This window comes from Sylvia atricapilla, chromosome 22, assembly GCF_009819655.1.
Source record: "Sylvia atricapilla isolate bSylAtr1 chromosome 22, bSylAtr1.pri, whole genome shotgun sequence".
In the NCBI taxonomy this organism is placed as follows: domain Eukaryota; kingdom Metazoa; phylum Chordata; class Aves; order Passeriformes; family Sylviidae; genus Sylvia; species Sylvia atricapilla.
In genome coordinates, this window is record NC_089161.1 from 6778368 (window position 1) to 6795909 (window position 17542).

The following is a 17542-nucleotide window of genomic DNA, read 5'->3' on the forward strand; positions in this document are numbered from 1 at the left end:
CTGTCGCTTTTCCAGAGGATTTGACTGGAGCTGCAGAACTGCAGGACATGAAATATCAATAATGCTGGGTGTTTAGGGGCAGAAGTCGTCCATATTTGGGGTTTTTTGGGTGATGTTTGCAGGAGTCACCAAGTTGTTTTATGTATGAACCTGCGAGGTCATAGCAGGGCAATGAGTCATGGGGTGAAATCACTGCCCGAAGTCGGAAAATGTCAGGAGACTCAGGAATGCAGAAACGGAAAAGCAGCAAAGGAATGCCGACCTTTGTGCCAGCGATATTGATCCTTTGCTGGAGGAGTGACTAATTTTTTTTATTTTTTTTTGATTTATTGTTTTTGTTTCCAAGGAGCTTGGGGTTGGTGGCAACACCGGCATGAGTAATTACAGCAGTTTGTGGGTTTGACAAACCGTTGGGAGCGGTGAGAGCTGGAATGTTTGTTTTACAGGATGGGCTGCTCCTGGAGCAGAGCTGCAGCTCCTCGCAGCAGCCAGCCTTACTTAATATCCCTGGATTATTTGCTGCACCCAGGCCCTGCACTGCAAGGAGCAGGACAATGGCATTTTAGGGAGAAAGGAAATAGAGATGGAGATGGAGGGAGATGAGAAAGCTGGGGGCGGTTCACCTGGAGAAGAAAAGCCCCAGGGAGATCTCAGAGCCCCTTCCAGTGCCTGAAAGGGCTCCAGGAGAGCTGGAGATGCACTGGGGACAAGGGATGGAGAGACAGGACACAGGGAATGGCTTCCACTGCCAGAGGGCAGGGATGGATGGGATATTGGGAAGGAATTGTTCCCTGTGAGGGTGGAGAGCCCTGGCACAGGGGAAGCTGTGGCTGCCCCTGGATCCCTGGAAGTGTCCAGGCCAATACCAAGGGCTGTCACCCTCCAACCCAAGGACATGGGTGGGAATGGGAATGGGCTTTACAGTCCAGCTCACTCCTTCTCATCTCTCCAGTGGGAAATAAAACCCTTGAACTTGAACTTGGATAGGTTAATTTATTTCATATTTTCTCAGTTTCAGAAGTCAGTGTTCTTCGATTATGGTGAAGGAAATGTGCTTTCCATTTGCTTTTCCCTTTCCAGTCATCTCTGCTTTGGCTATTGGCTGCTCTGGGTGAAAATCTCCGATGATTCATTACCCAGGACAGGGGAGTCAAGAGTGTGGTCAGAAACAGTTGCCTCTGCTCTCTCTGAGCATCAGTATCTTCAAACATCAGAATTATTGATTCATTTCCAAAGATAAGACGCTTCTGCAGTGCTGAAACTCTGGAGGTCGCTGAATTTTGCTGGGACATAAAAAACCCAAATTTAGTCCATTTAGTGTTTTCCACCCAAAAAAACCCCCTAAAACCATCAGGGATGTGCACAATGTCCCCCTTATTTATTCTACACCTGATATAAACTATATATAAACATATCATGGAATCACAGAATATCCTGAGCTGGGTCCACAAGGATCACTGAAGTCCAGCTCCTGGCCCTGCACAGAACAGCTCCAACAGTCCCACTGTGGAATTCCGACAGGCTGGAATAAACTGAAGTTTTCATTGTGCCTACTTTTTCCTGTTTTTCCCTATTTTTTTTTCCTCAAGCTGCTCTGCCTTCCTTATCTTCAGCAGCTTAAAATAACTCTAAAAAGAAGTAGGAATGCACATTCTCAATGATTTTGCTGTGGGGTTATTCCGCATGGAACTTTCCAGGAAGCACGGAATTCTGCGCAGCCTCCAAGGCAGACAAGCTGAGCAAGCCCTCCCTGCTCCATCTTTCAGTTCCCTCTTGCCAGAGGTACCTGGATGCTGCAGACACTCCTTGCCAAAGGCAGACACTTCCATGGATTTTGGTTTGCTGCAGAGCTTGTTTTGAGGCCAAAACTCTGATTTCCCTGGATATTTTGAGGGGTTGTCAAATGTGGTATTCCTTCCCTGTTTCCCATCTCACTCCCTCATCCCTTCCTACAGGGAAAGCCTGTGGTTGATCCTGTGTTTTAGTGGAGCTTTTTGAATGAGATGAGGTGCAATCCTGAAAAGAGAACAAACCCCCCTGCCCTGGGTGCACAGAGCAGAGTCTGTGAGCTCTGTGAACCAGCTCAGGGAAGGTCAGTGAGCTGAGTGCCTTAATCACAGCTAAGCTAATTAATTACAGGCTTCTAAGGCAGTTTTCTCTGCACTTTGAGGAGCAGCTCTGCCTGAGGGGATAATCCTCTTGGGAAGGTTCTTGCTGGAGCTTCACCCTGCTCAGGGATACCCTGTGGTTCTGGGGAACCAGGGCAGCCTGGCTGCTTTTCTTCAGGGAGGAAAGGGCCTGATCTGTGTGTGTGGCACAGAGCAGTGACAGGAGCTGTGTGGGGCACAGAGCAGTGACAGGAGCTGTGTGGGGCACAGAGCAGTGACAGGAGCTGTGTGGGGCACAGAGGCAGTGACAGGAGCTGTGTGGGGCACAGAGCAGTGACATGAGCTGTGTGGGGCACGGAGCAGTGACAGGAGCTGTGTGTGGCACAGAGGCAGTGACAGGAGCTGTGTGGGGCACGGAGCAGTGACAGGAGCTGTGTGGGGCTCGGAGCAGTGACAGGAGCTGTGTGGGGCACAGAGCAGTGACAGGAGCTGTGTGGGGCACAGAGCAGTGACAGGAGCTGTGTGGGGCACAGAGCAGTGACAGGAGCTGTGTGGGGCACAGGGCAGTGACAGGAGCTGTGTGGGGCTCGGAGCAGTGACAGGAGCTGTGTGGGGCACAGAGCAGTGACAGGAGCTGTGTGGGGCACAGAGCAGTGACAGGAGCTGTGTGGGGCACAGAGCAGTGACAGGAGCTGTGTGGGGCACAGAGGCAGTGACAGGAGCTGTGTGGGGCACAGAGCAGTGACATGAGCTGTGTGGGGCACGGAGCAGTGACAGGAGCTGTGTGTGGCACAGAGCAGTGACAGGAGCTGTGTGGGGCACGGAGCAGTGACAGGAGCTGTGTGTGGCACAGAGCAGTGACAGGAGCTGTGTGGGGCACGGAGCAGTGACAGGAGCTGTGTGTGGCACAGAGCAGTGACAGGAGCTGTGTGGGGCTCGGAGCAGTGACAGGAGCTGTGTGTGGCACAGAGGCAGTCACAGGAGCTGTGTGGGGCACAGAGCAGTGACAGCAGCTGTGTGGGGCACAGGGCAGGGACAGGAGCTGTGTGGGGCACAGAGCAGTGACAGCAGCTGTGGTCTGTTGCAGGTGCGTGTTACTACGATGCCAACCAGTCCATGTACGTGTTCGGGGGCTGCACCCAGAGCAGCTGCAACGCCGCCTTCAACGACCTCTGGAGACTGGACCTCAACAGCAAGGAGTGGATCCGGCCCCTGGCCTCAGGTGAGCCCTGGCAGCTCCCCCCTGCCTCATCGCTCCTCCCCGTGGCTCAGGTCCAGTGTTTCCCTGGGTGTCTGAGCGTTATCCCACCAGGTTTGGGCCGTGTCCCAGAGAAATAAGGGTTTGTGGCAGAATCTGTGTCCTCAGCACCACCTCGGGGGGGGGGGTCTCAGGAGCACCTGGTCGCTGTCATGCAGGGTAAGGGACATTCCCTGCAGCCACCAGAGCCTGCCTTGATAATAAGGCTGAGAAAATCAGGATTGATCAATCTGAGGAAGGCTGAGAGAGTTGGGATGGTTCAGTCTGGGGAAGGCTGAGTTGGGATTGTTCACGCTGGAGTAGGCTGAGAAAGTTGTGATGATTGTTCTGCCTAGAGAAGGCTGAGAAATTGGGATTGTTCAGCCTGGAGAAGGCTCCAGGGAGATCTCAGAGCCCCTTCCAGTGCCTGAAGGGGCTCCAGGAGAGCTGGAGATGCACTGGGGACAAGGGATGGAGAGACAGGACACAGGGAATGGCTTCCACTGCCAGAGGGCAGGGCTGGATGGGATATTGGGAAGGAATTGTTCCCTGTGAGGGTGGAGAGCCCTGGCACAGGGTGCCCAGGGAAGCTGTGGCTGCCCCTGGATCCCTGGATCCAAGGCCTGGCTGGGGTAGTGGAAATTGTTCCTGCCCATGGCAGGGGTGGCACTGGGTGTGTTTAAGGTCCCATTCTTTGATTCCATGGTGAGAGTCATTGTCCCAAAGCTGAGATTTTCTTTGCTCATTCCAGTGGCTCCCACTCCAGGTATTTTGGGGAGTGGAGCAGACAAGCCCGTGCAGGTGAGAAGCGTGGGAAAGCAGGTTCATTCCTGCTGTCCAGGCACCCTCAGCCAGGCAGGAAAACACCACAGATTATTTCCCACACTGCTTTTTGTGCTGGAAATGTCCCTCACGATAGTTTGATTTTTCTTTTAATTTTTGAATTCCACTAAAATAACTTTGAGGAAAGCAGAATAATTGGGGGAAGCTCTTAGAGCAGGGGTGGGAAATCAGTGTTAAAGCAGCTGTTTTGGCAAGAGGAAAGAAAAAAGGAGCTTAGCATCCACCAGCACTCCTTGTTGGGCACAGAATTCCCTAAGTATCGTGGACTACTCAGATAGTGTTTAAAGTATTTTCTTGTCTGGCACTTGGAAGTCCTCCAAACTCCAGGGAATAAGGAGATAAGAGGTGGAGATTGATATAGAGGGATGTGGGAAAGCTGGGGGTGCTCACCTGAAAAAGAGAAGGATCCAGGGTGACCTCAGAGCCCCTTCTGGTGCCTAAAGGAGCTCCAGGGGAGCTGGAGAGGGATCAGGGACAAACCCCAAGTGCTTGTGTCACCTGAGAATTTCAGCTGTGAACGCCTTGGTGCTTGGATCTCCACCCACGCTTCCCTTAGTGTTCTGATTTTTATGTCACACAGCCCCTGTGTGACTTCCACAGGGGAGAATTAAGGAGCTGTGTGTTTAAACGGGGGGAAAAGAAACCCCACCCCTCCAAACTCCTGCCATCATCCGTCCTACCCTGTTGGAGCTCTCTCCGTGCTCGGGGCTGGAGAGAGGAGGATGATCAGGATCCTGGGCTCTGCAGAGGCCATGGGTTCCTGCAGCCCAGGGAGCTCTTCCCCCGTGCTGAATGCGGGGCACAGCTGGGAGCCACGTGCCAGTGCCCTGCTGACAAAGACAGCTCCCAGAGAACGGGTCCTGTGGGAACGCGTGGCGGGGTGAGGTCCCACGGGAAGATCCCCCGAGGAGATGTTCCTGCATGCTGTCATGGGCGAGATGGGATCGCAACTGAAACTGGAGGCCAGGAGCGCAGAGCGCTCTGGTTCCTGGTTTTGCAAAGGGATGAGTCACCCCAGTGGGGTCCAGCACAGCTCCCGTTCTTCCTTGGGGTGCCCTGAACGTGGGGGTTGGCACTGCCTGCCTGGGAAAGGAGAGTGGCTGGAGGGGGCAGAAGCTGGGAGCTTTGAAATCCTGTAGATAGGGCAGGAGAGGGCTTTAAAAAAAAAAAAACACCACCAAAAAAAAAACCACAAAGAGTTGACAATGATTGATTACCACTCCTTGTGTGTGCAGGCTAGTTGCTGTGAAGGAGTTCCCACACCTGCCCCACAGACTCCAAAGCTCTGGAATAAGACCCTGGCTCTTTCCCAAGGCCAGGTCTTGCTCGAAGAGGTTCCCTCACACTCCGCGTGTGCTCTCGTTAAGCATCTTCTCTAACAAGCCTTGGCAGGGAATGGGAGCACAGTGTCTTGGACACAACTTCATCCCTTTCTGAGAGGCTTTTCCAGGAGAAAATACCCTTTTGTTGTTGTTGTTTTTTCCTACCTGTTTCCATCCAGGTTTTTCTGGCTCCCAGGCCAGAGATGACATCAGAGCTGGATAATTCCCCTCCAGCCTGAGCTGCTTCATTTGGGAGTAAATATTTAGCCTTCAAAGAAATAATTGGCCTGGGTTTCTTTTGTCTCAAAGGTGGAGGAGGGAGATAATTACTTCAAAAAACCCTAATTTTTGAGGTTTCGAAGTATTTTCTTGCTTAGATCTGAAACAATGGCTTTGACATGTGACTGATGGGGCTGGAGCAGCACAAGAGAGTTCATGCCTGGCTCTTCTGGAGAGCTTTTGGTGGGGTTGGAAGGTCTTGAAAGGAGGATGGCAGGGAGCAGGATCTCTCTTTTCGGAAGGTGCCTCCCAGCCCTTCTCCCTCGAGCTCTTCTGGCCATTGTGGAGCTGCTCCCACCCCTTCCCATCCCACGCAGGATCTGCTGGAGCAGGAGCAGGGTAATTACCAGCCCCATGTGTGGGACGCTGCAGTGGTGTCCCAAAGGCAGGCAGAGGCCTTTTCCATGTGTTGGAGATCCTTTCCTTGCCCTCACTTGCACAATTAGCCTGGGCACTTGTTGGAATTCGAGCCCATCTGTGCTCAGGGGATCCTGGTGGAGAACTGGGGGTGGTTTGTGCTGGAATCTGTTTATCTAGCTGTGAGGCCCCACTCCTGTGAGTTCAGCTGGAGCACACTGGTTTCAGTGGTGAGAGTCCCTGGTGCTCCCCAAAAATGGGCTGAACAGCCAAAAAAGAAACCAAACCCTGTTTGAAACAGAGAGTCCAAGGACTTTCAGTACCTGGAGGGGCTCCAAGAATGCTGGAAGATGGACTTTGGACAAGGGCCTGGAATGCCAGAGGGCAAGGTCAAATGGGATATTGGGAAGGAATTGTTCCCTGTGAGGGGGATGAGACTGACACAGGCTGGCAGTTTCTAAGGCCAGGCTGGACAGGGCTTGGAGCACCCTGGGACAGTGGAGGGTGTCCCTGCCCATGGCAGGGCTGGGACTGGATGGGCTTTAAGGTCCCTTCCAACACAAAGCATTCCATGATTCTATTACTTCATGCAATGGGAGCTGCAGGGGCTTGTGATGAGGCCTTTGCTGATGCCTGGACTTGGCTGAGCCGGGATTCATCCCTGGATCTGTGGCCCTACTGGCAAGGAAGGTTTCTCCTGTTTCCATGCAGGTCTGTGAAACTCTCCTGGTGAGCTCGTGCCCATCCCTGTGTTGACACCATCTGAGCCTCCTGTCCACGACATCCTGCAGGGATACCTCACAGGAGGATTGGCAGTGTGTCCCCAGGCAGTGTCCTGCTGCCCTGCCTGGGCTGTTCCAGGCTGTGTCTCTGCAGGCTTTGTCCCTCCCTGGGTTCCGTAGTTCCAGTTCCTCAGTCCTGCACTTGGCCTCTCTTGGCCAGAACCATACCAGAAAATGCCTTTTTGAATTAGGGAGAAAAAGGCCAGGAGCTTTGCTCTCCCAGGAGTTCATGGCACAGAAGTGAAAAGCTTTTCCCTTTAAAACTGAGCCTGTGGTGTTTATAAGGTCTGGAGTGGTGCTGGAACAGCCAGGGCTTTGCAGGGAGAGAAATTCCCACTGAAGTCCTGTAGGATCTGCACATCCTCATCTTGGGTCTGCTTTATCATTCCTCTTCTGTTCCCACCTTCCTGCAGCTGTGGGGGGGAGCAGGAGTGCTGGGAAGGGCTCTGTCCCTCCCTGTCCCTGTGTGTTTTCCCACTGCCAGGCAGGGATATCCCTCTCTGATCCCACAGGAGTTCAGGAGCTCCGAGGCTCCGGTTTTCCTGTTGCTGAGAGGAGACTCCTGGTGCTGCTGCCCTGGGCCACCCTTGCACCGGCACAGGCACCTCCCCAGGACTTCTCTCCCGGTGTTTTCTGTCCCTGCGGTCACGCTGGGGAGATGGGAAAGCTTTGTATCCTTCTTAGGATATCGGGATCAACCAGACTTGGAGGCTGAACTCCTCCGTGCGAGGCTTTGATCCTCTCTGTCCTCGCAGTGTTGGGCCGTGGCTGATCCTCCCTCCTGATCCAGCCTGGGAATGAGCGGAGTCCTCCACCCTGGAGTTTGTGCTTAAACTTCCTGGGTGGCCTTAGCAGGACGCAGTAAAACCCCTCTGCCAGCGGTTCCTCTTGGCTCGACTCTTCCCCCAGCCCCCTCGGTCCCGGGAGTGGGAGTATCAAGTTTCCCTTTGTGACTGAGGAGAAGTTGCCTTTGATGGTGTTGTGTCAACAAAACCAACAGCCCGAAGGAGGCGGGAGAGACTCGGGAGAGACTTCTGGTTCAGATGTGGTCCTGGTGGAGAAACCTCCCCACTGCTCATGGAGCAAAGAGGTTTGGCCTTGACAAAGCTGTGCAAAACCCTTGCCCCGAGCTAAAAAGCCCTGACTTGTTTTCATCTCCCGCTTCTAGAAAACAGCAGCGAGTTTTCCAAACAATTTTCCAAACAGTTGGTGGAGTTTCACAGTGCTAGTCCCGCTCTGGAGTGAATGCCTTGGTTGGGATCTCCTCAGCTCTGGGAACTTTGCAGAGCTGAAGGAGACACAGGGAAGGACTGAGGGGTTCCCGAGGAGGGGAGGTGGTGCTGGATCCCATGGATCCCACAGGATCCAGGCCTGCACAGCCACAAACCAGAGCAGCACCATCACTCAGGGAATGAATCCCAATGGGACAGGAGCAGGGCTGTCCAGCAGCTCGGGGAATCTGAGGAATAAACAAAGGTGTGGGAATAGTGGGAAGCTCCTCATGTGTGGAGTTAAACCCTCTGTGACTGCAGATTGTGCAGCTTGTTCAGTTCAGGGTTGTGTTTTGGATCCACCGTTTCCAGTCCTGGGCCTGTCAAGTCAGGAAGGACCTGGAGGGACTGGAATGTGTCCCGGGAAGGGAATGGAGCTGGGAAGGGTCTGGAGCCCCAGGAGCAGCTGAGGGAGCTGGGAAAGGGGCTCAGTCTGGAGAAAAGGAGCTCAGGGAGGACCTTGTGGCTCTGCACAACTCCCTGACTGGAGGGGGCAGCTGGAGGGTTGGGCTCTGCTCCCAGGGAACAGGGACAGGAGAGGGAATGGCCTCAGGGCAGGCCAGAGGAATGCTCAGATTGGACACCAGGTGGAATTTCTGCATGGAAAGGGTGATCAGGCTTTGGCAGGGGCTGCCCAGGGAGGTTTGGAGTCCCCATCCCTGGAGGTGTCCAAGGAATGCCTAGACATGGCACTCAGTGGGCTGGGTGACAAGGAGAGCATTGGTCTCGAGGTTGGACTCGATGGTCCTGGGGGGCTTTTCCAATGTCAAGGATTTTCTGCACAGCAGTAACTGAGATGCTCTGCCCTGTCCCCAGACTGCAGCTCTGTTCCCTCTGCAGTCACTTCCCTCACAGGGATCCCAAGCACAGCCTTGCTTTGGGCATTAAAACCCCCCAAAATCCTGACCTGACCAAGACTCTGGCTGTAAAATTCCCTTTGTGTCCCTCTTTGCCTCTGACCTCACTGTGGTGCCCCACGTCCCCATCTGATTGAAGGCAAAACTGTTCTAGTAAAAACCCAGCATCACCTTGAGCCCACTGCAGCCACGTGGTCACTGTTGGCCTCCCGGGAGCCCAGAGGATCCAGGAGCTGATTCCTGGCACAGAATAACCTTTCTAATTATGCTGTGAGTGTATGTGCCTGAGCCTCCAAAGTGGAGCAGGTTAATGGGGTGGATGGAAATCCTTCGTGCTGTGAGTGGTCTTGGTAAGCCTGGAAGAGAAGAAGGCATATTCCAGCTCTTTTCCTGATCTGGATGGTTTTTTTTTCCTCGTTGCCCTTTGAGTTTGGTTGCAGTAGGGCCTGTTCCTGCCTCTGCAGAGCTGAAACATTCCATGTTATCCTCCAGAAATCCATGGCTTTCCCACCACCATCCAAAGGCTCTTGGAATCCTCAAGCTCAAAGTGACTTGACCCCTTTGGAAGCTCAGCTTTAATCCTGTGAGCCTCCTGCCGGGAGTTTCCTTATCCTGCACCTGATTTCTTCCTTATCACACACCCAGTTTCCTCCTGATCATACACTTAAATTCTTCCTTACACGCACTTCATTTCTTCCTTATCCCACCCCTCATTTCTGTCCTCCTGGAGTAAAACCAGACTTTCCAGGCTTTGTCCCATGCCACTCTTTGGGACAGAGGCTGTCTTAGCACAGTTGCTTGGAATTGCTTTCTGCAGTTTAAGTATATTGATTTTTTTCCTCCTTTTTTGGGCTCCCAGTTTTACAAGGAGGTGAGTGACCACTAACGTCAAGCCTATGACAGACAAACTCTCCAGCAATATTCCTGGATATAGAGTTTGGACTTCCTTCCTGCCCTTGCAGAGGGTGGGCTGGCAGCTCCGAGCTGGAAGCAGGGCTGTTCCTAGCCCCTGAATCCATCTCATGTTTATTTGTTTCTCTCTTTGCCTGGCTGGTTTTGCAGAACGTCTCTAATGGAATTTGTGGTGTTCAGTATGAAATATCTCAAGGGCAAGAGATGAAAAATCAACCCCAATTAAGTGAAGGCTATTTTTTTTTTTTGGTCATCTGCCGCCTGGTTGGGAAGGCACAGCTGGTTTCCAGGAGATTAATCCACAGGTTTAGGTTTACAGCACACACCTCCCCTCCCTTTGATTTGCCAGGCTCTGTCCTCCTCCAGCTCATGGCATTGCTGCCTGTGTTTAACCTCTAGAAGGTTTGTTGTCTGGATCCAAACCACATTCCACTGGCATCCATCCTTGGATGTCCACCCTGCCGTGCCTGGCATGGATCAGTCCCAGGCACACACAGGTACAAAAGACACGCACATACTGAGTGTGTGGTGAACTGTTTGCAAGGATTTATTCTCACAGGTGCCTTCAGTAAACCAGGCAGGAAAAGCCAACAGATCCATCTCTGGGGTCCCTCCCCTGCCTGGAGAGCCTGGTGGGGTGAAGGGCTTTCCTGCTGAAGCGTTGACTGTCAGTGGAATGGGAAATCGGTGAAGATCACCACCACCAGGGGAAAACATTCCTGTGCCTCCCATTCCTAAATCCCACATCTGAAATGGCCTCGCTTCCCACATTCCTCCCTCCCCTCCGCCCCGACCCTACCTGGCTGCATCCTGCCCCACCCTCCAGCTGGCAGCGGCTTATCCTTATCAATGCTGTGTTCCCAGCACTTTTCCAGCGGCTCCCGATATCCGCCAAGGTCACAGAGTCACTCTGTGACTCCTTTCCGCTCTCAGAGTCGCAGGAGGGGGGCAGAGTCAGTTCAGCAATTAGAGTGAGGTGTGCCTGGGCTCAGGACACCTCTGCCTCCCATGAATGTGGTGCCGGAGGCAGCCAGGAATGGCTTTGAAGAAGCCATGGATTACCTGCCCAGGGAGGTGGGAATGTGCCCAGGACCAGGGGCTAGTTCAGTTGGTGAGCTGCCATGGGGCTGGCAGAGGGGGTTTAACCCAGCAGGCCAAAGCACTTCCCCTGTCCCATTCCCTGCTGTCCTTGGACAGGATGCAGGACTTGGAAGTTCAGCCAGTTTTTATCCGTGGGCAAAACATGGGGGAAAAACATTCCCTGCCGTGGGAAATGGGCTCCTCAGAGCAGGCCTCAGCTGCCTTGGTAAGCAGGGCAGGGAGGCCGCATCTGACTGTAGCACTCCCTCAGGGAATGATCCCTCACCCTGTGGGTGCCCTCCTGCCCTGCCCCGGACAGCTCAGCCTGACGTGGCAGGAGTTCTGTGGGAAGGAAATAGAGGGAAAAGCTGAGGAGGCTGGGAGAGGAGTGACTTGAAGGGAAGTGGGTGCTTGAGTGGGGATCTGGTTTCCCTCTTCCCTCAGTTCCTCTGGTTTCCCTCTTCCCTCAGTACAGGTTTGGGCTCTCACCTGGTTCTACCAGGACACCTTCCACTATCCCAGGGTGCTTCAAGCCCTGTCCAACCTGGCCTTGGACACTTCCAGGGTTGAGTGAGAATCCCTCCTAGTAGTACTACCAGGTACTAGTAGTAGTAGTAGTGGTACCTGGTGCTCCCTCTTCCACCTTGGAAAGCCAACATTTTGAGAACAATTTGCATTTTAATGATCCCAAAGTGCAGGTCTGTCATCCCTTTAACTTAGACAGAAGCTTGGCTGGATTTTCCAAGAGGTTTTTGTGGGGGTTTTTTTTCTATCAGGATTTTTTATTTTCTTTTATTTTCATTTTCCTGACATCTCAGCCTCTGCGGAGAATTTAATTTCTTGCTCATCTGAGTTTGGTTGGAGCTGAGGAATTTGGCGAACTGTGGCTCAGACAAAGCATCTCCAATTTATTTCCTTTTCAGGAAAAAGGCTCAAAACCCTGGAGCCGTGCACGGGGTTGTTGACACTGGTAGTGTCTCACATCTCATGAATGTGTTGCACCCCAGAGGGAGCTCATCCCTCCTTCCCAAGGCATGGGAGGCACCCAGGGGTGCACCCTGGATGGTTTCCCTGGACACAAATTCCCTGCTAATTTCTCATCAAATTATTCTATTTCCCCGGGTCTCTGACAGCTCCTTCTCTCCTGGGCAGGTTCATTGTGGGGTCAGTGGGATAAAACCCCACCATCCCATGGCTGCACTGTCAGCTGGGAAGGAAAGGTCGTCCTAGGAATTTTGGGCAGGCTGTGCTGACATCTATCGGCAAGAGCTCCTTCCAAGGCAGCCCAGCCTTTGCCTTGAGGACTCTATCCAGCAGGATTATGTGTGTAATACCCGGGATTGAGCAGGCAGCATTCCCGGGGCAGTTTAATCCATACCCAGCACAATGTTCCTTCCGAGCCTCTTCGCATCCTGGCGCTCCATAGCCTGATTTTAATCCTTCCCCAAAGCATCTGCTGTAAAACTCTCAGAGAATGGGGCAGGCACGCGGAATGACAGAGCACTCGCTCGCGCTTGTCTGCAGTCCAAAGGTTGATTTTGGTTCCTGACATGAAATATTCGGGGAATTTGGTGTTCAGGGCTGGAATTACCAGAATGAGGGAGAAAAGTTCAGGAACCACTGGGTTGAAAATCAGAGTGAAAGGGGAGAGAGCAAAGGAGGGGAATGCCAAGTGCTGGACTGAATTTCCCTTCCTGTGCTGGGAATTTCAGGGCGAAGATGCTGGGGTTTCAGTAAACAACTGTTGTCCTTGCAGCAGATATTGGGAGCAGCAAAGCCCGGGCTCTTCCCAGGCTATTTGCACTTCCTCCCTCTGCATCCAGAAGGGTTGTGGATTCCCCATCCTCCAAAGTGTCAAAAGCCAGGCTGGACAGGACTTGGAGCAACTTGGTCCAGTGGAAGGTGTCCCTGCCCATGGCAGGGGTGGAATGGGATGAGCTTTAAGGTCTATTCCATCTCAAATCATTCTGGGATTCTCTGGCTGTGCCCACAGAGTGCTCTTTAGAGGATAGTTGAGGTTTGGAGCCCCGTGGTAGCTGTAACCTCACCAAATTACACAGCAGCCATTTCCTGGAACACCACTCATTTTGGGATTCTCTAAGGTCGGGGCAGCTGCCGCCACCTCCCTCGCACCGCGGGAAACAATCCGGGAGCGGAAAGTGCGGAGCTCAGCAGGGCTGAGCAGGGACACAGCCTCGATGTCCCACCCCGAGCTCCTCCCTTCCCTGCAGTTACCCCCTCCTCAGGGCTGGGGAGCCTAAGCCAGCAATTCCCATCTCTTCCTTCACCTCCTGCAGGGAACACAAGCAGCAGGAGCTGCTCAGCTCCTTCCGGGAACACTGAGCTCTTTTAATTGCTGATCTTCCGGGGCTGATCTGGGGAGGTGTCAGGCTGTTAAATCACTGAAGAAGTCTGCCGGGCAGTGTCACTCCAGGGGGAATAAAAACTTGAGCATGGAGGCAGGGAGATGGTGGGGATTCCGCCCATGGAGAGAAGGAACAGCAGCTTCTGCAAGAGCAGTACCTCGTGCAGGGCCAAATCCACCTTTCCCAAAGGATGATTGGGAAGAGTGACCTCACCCCACAGAGCACCCAGCACCTTGAGGTGGTGCTGCCGGGGAGAAGGAGCAGGGTGTATCCCCGTAAAGCCTCTCCTGGAGCTTCAGGAATTGTGGCGATCCCCATTCAGGGCTGTTGGGAGATAAGAGGCCGAGCCTGCGGCGTTCTGGCACGGTTATCTCAGCACTGTTTGCTCAACTGCTGCATGAGGACATTTTTGCTAGGCATTAGCACAGAGTGACTCAGTGAATCCTGTTGCACAGGGTTCAGAGGGCACTGCCTCTTCTTTTCCAGGGCTTTATCAGAGTGGCAGCACCTCACAAATGCCAGGGTTAAAAAAATACCCATGGGCACCTTGCAACAGCATGGAGGTGACTGATCCTCCCTGGGGCTTCTGCCTCCTCCTCCCAGATATTGCAAGAAACCAAAGCTTTGCTTCCACGCCAGGGTTTGACTGGGCTTGTACCACAGTCCCAAATCACTGCAAGGTGGAAATCCCACACTGGGAGCGTGGCGGGAATTCTGTCTGTGTCAACATCAGGGGGTTGCTAAAGTGTCCCCCAAAATTGCCCGTGAACTCGGAATATTCCCCCCCTTCCTTCCTAAGAGATTATTTGTACCCACAGAGGTTTTGTCTCGCTGCTGAGGAGACAAATAAGATCTTGTTCAGTTTTTCCTTAAAACTTCTGCACGGCTGAATTCCTGTCTGCTTCCCAGCATGGAATTTGGGGTTTTTCTGGAAGGGAACACTAAATTGCCTTGGTTTCGGTAAGAGAAAATGATACTTCTGTGGCTTTTAGAGGCTCTAAGGTTTGGGCAGGCCTGGTCAGAACTGGTCTAGAACATGTTCATAATCCCAGTGCTCTGTTTTAGATGTTTTGGGATTAAAAACAGGTGAATGTCAAATGCTGGATCCGTGGCAGCTGAGCAGAGTCCTTCCTCAGTGTTTGGTTTAACTTTGGGAATGAGTGGGTGTGCAACAGGGATGTTTGCTTTTCTCATAGGAGTGCTCCTTTGGCATCTCCCAAGTCCAGTGCTAGTGCTGGGATTACTGGGATGTTCATCCTCCTCTGGCCTCTGGACTGCTGCTCACCAACTTGTCTTCTTCCCTTTGGGAAACTTGACAGGGCTCTGGATGAATCTGCCAACTGCTGTGGAAAAATCCTGGGAAGCAGAGGGATTTATTGTTTTTTCCTTCTCTAGTTTTGCTTCCAGTTGAAGGGGAAAGATTTGGGGGTGACGTCACACTGTCACACAAGTTTGGGATGGAACTCTGTGAGGTGGGATGTAGTTGGAGCCATCCCTCGGCTGGGGTGGATGAGGGTTCCAGGCTGGAAACTGGGATTTGAGAATCCAGTCCAGACTAAAAGCCAGACTAAAAGCCAGCCCCTGGATGTGGCTCTCCTGCTGCCTGAGCATGGAAACACAAAACTCACGGTGGGCAGGGTTGAATCCAATTTGGAACAACTCAGTGTGCAAAACAGGCACCATCCTGCCTTGGTAAGAAGTGTGCAAGGCCAGGCTGGGCAGAGCTTGGAGCACCCTGGAATAGTGGAAGGTGTCCCTGACCATGGCAGGGAGTGGAATGGATGAGCTTTAAGATCCCTTCCAACCAAAATCATTCCAGGATTCTCGTGGAAGGATAGCCCCGAGCCCTTCTCAGGGATAGTTTCCTGTACCTCTGGAGTGCAGATTGCAGGTGGCTTTTGAACCTGGGAGCTTGAAATCCATGGGATGCTGGAGCAGCTCCCTCTAATTCCTCAGCTTTGAGATTAGACACATGGCTTTGGTTATCTGGAGGCTCCGTGAAAATCAGTTGGCTGTGATGGTGACAGTTGGCTCCCTGCAGGATCCACCAGATCCAGCAGAAATGGCTCCTGGCTGCAGCCCTCATCTCATTCTTCTCCAGAAGTAAAGCTCCTCAGTACTGATCCCTTTGACACAGCTCTTTCCATGTGTTCCCTTCCCCACAGGCCAGTGCAGACCCTCTGCCCCACTCCAGCCCCTCCTCTAGAATATTCCCCAAACTACATCGACCTCAGCCGATCCTTCCACCTGGGCAATCCCAGCAGATAACCACGGGGCGACTGTTTCTGTTCCCTATTCCAGCTGTTTTTTGGAATCTCTCAGGGCTGCCCCTTCCAGAAGTAGAAGGCTGGTCTGGCACTCTGTGTCCCACGTGCCCTTCAAGCCAGGCTTTTCCTTTGTTCCCGTTAATCTGTGCGCGTGCGGCTCTGGTGGCTTTACAGGGCTGGATAACTGCGCTTTAAAAACTGCTTATAAGGACAGATCCAACACAGATAAAACACCCAGAGCTTGTGTCGGGAGTGATCAGAGGCTGGCATTTCTTTTCCAAACATCTGTGGAAGCCGGAGATCTTTGGCTGGTTGGTTTTTTGGCTTTGCGAGCCAGGAAAATCCATCAGCTGGGAAAAAAATAGCTCAGCCCAGCTTTTAGCTCCTCATCCAAGGCGAAAGAACAGCGTCAGCTGCACAGGGATGGGGCCACTGCCCTTAGGTGGAGTGAATTGTGCTACACCCTCAGCGTGCTCGAACCTTTATCCTCAGGAAGGATAACCTGGATGTTGGGCTGGGTGCTGTTACTGGGGTGGGGAGCTCAGGATCACAGCCGGTTCCCCACTGGGACCAGTGGGAACCAGTGCAATTCATTAACGAGGTTCTGATGGCTCCTCAGCCCGATCCATATGGAATCCCAGAGAGGATCCTGTGTGTTCCTGGGAGTCTTTGAAAGGCCGCTGCCGCCTCCCACATCCTCCAGAGGGCTCGGACTTTGAGCAGGTCCTCGCGGCATCCCTTTGATGTCCCTCTGTTCCAGGCTCCTCCGCGTGCCTGAGTGCTGAGGTCACAGAGCTGCCGGTGCCTTCCCCCTTCCAGCAGCTCCCTCGGGATGTTCCTGCCCTTCCTGAGGACCCACCACCTAGCAGTCCTCCCCGGCTTCAGGGATAAAGAGCATTAATTCTCCAGATTTCCATGCATTCCTTCTCCATCACAAGATCCTGGAGATGCTTGTGGTGCATCTCATTTGTGGAGAGTATCCACAGATATCCTGATTTTGCTGTTGGAGGAGACTTTGAGAGGCCAGAACTTCTCTGACGTGCAAAATACAGAGTTTTCCTGCATTGAAGAATGAAACTCAGCTCATTTACATTCATACAATGTCCAATAACAGGCAAAGCTTCCTGAAAAACCAGGGCTGGCCTCTGCCCTGGGCTGTTTGCATGGCACTGACTCACTTGGGAATTGTCTCTGTGGATGAGGCCAGGGTTGACCTTCAGGTTACAGCAGTGGGAGGGTGAGTTTCCTCACTGCTCCATCCCAGGCCTTTTTGAGCAAGGTGCCAACGTTTTTCCATCCTGGAATGACTCTAACTGCCCCTTTTTGTTTAAAAATAACCCAGTTTAACCCCAGGACCTTGTGGCATCTCAGAATCACCTGTCTGGGATTCACCAGCTCAGGTACAAATGTTTTATTGTGGTGCCCGGCTTAGGAGAAAAACTTTCTGCACTGCCATGGAATTATTTAGGCTGGAAACACGCTGGTGTGAGTTAATGAACTGCACACATGGAACAAGCCAGGAAGACTGGAATTCAGGAACAAGGAGTAACCACATGTGACCCTCACTGGCATCTCGTCCTCACCTTGGTACAGCTCTGGCCACACATTACCTTGCATTAATTACTTCTGCAGAGCTTTATTCCCATTTTTCCCTCATCTCCATGAGGCTTAGGGAAGGGCTCAGGGCCACTGTGGCCATCTTTGCATCAGGCCAGGGGTTGCTTTTTGCTCCACTCTTCCCTCTCAGCACCTGGAACCCATCACAATGGAATTGCTTCCCTCAGCTGCAACATCCTAAAATAGTTGCTCCGATTTCTTTTAAAAATAGTCTGTTCTGGGTGTCATTCCCTGCTAAAATTGT

The 17542-nt window shown here is 52.7% G+C and overlaps 1 protein-coding gene across 3 annotated transcripts in view; it reads left to right on the plus strand.

Annotated features, from left to right (window-relative positions):
* Nucleotides 1–17542, plus strand: part of FBXO42 (F-box protein 42) — a 45211-nt gene that overhangs the window by 20247 nt on the left and 7422 nt on the right. For all 3 annotated transcript variants that reach the window (XM_066334445.1, XM_066334447.1, XM_066334446.1), the window contains exon 4: nt 3196–3330. In XM_066334445.1, the coding sequence (XP_066190542.1) occupies nt 3196–3330 (135 nt within the window). The remainder of the gene's footprint in view (nt 1–3195; nt 3331–17542) is intronic.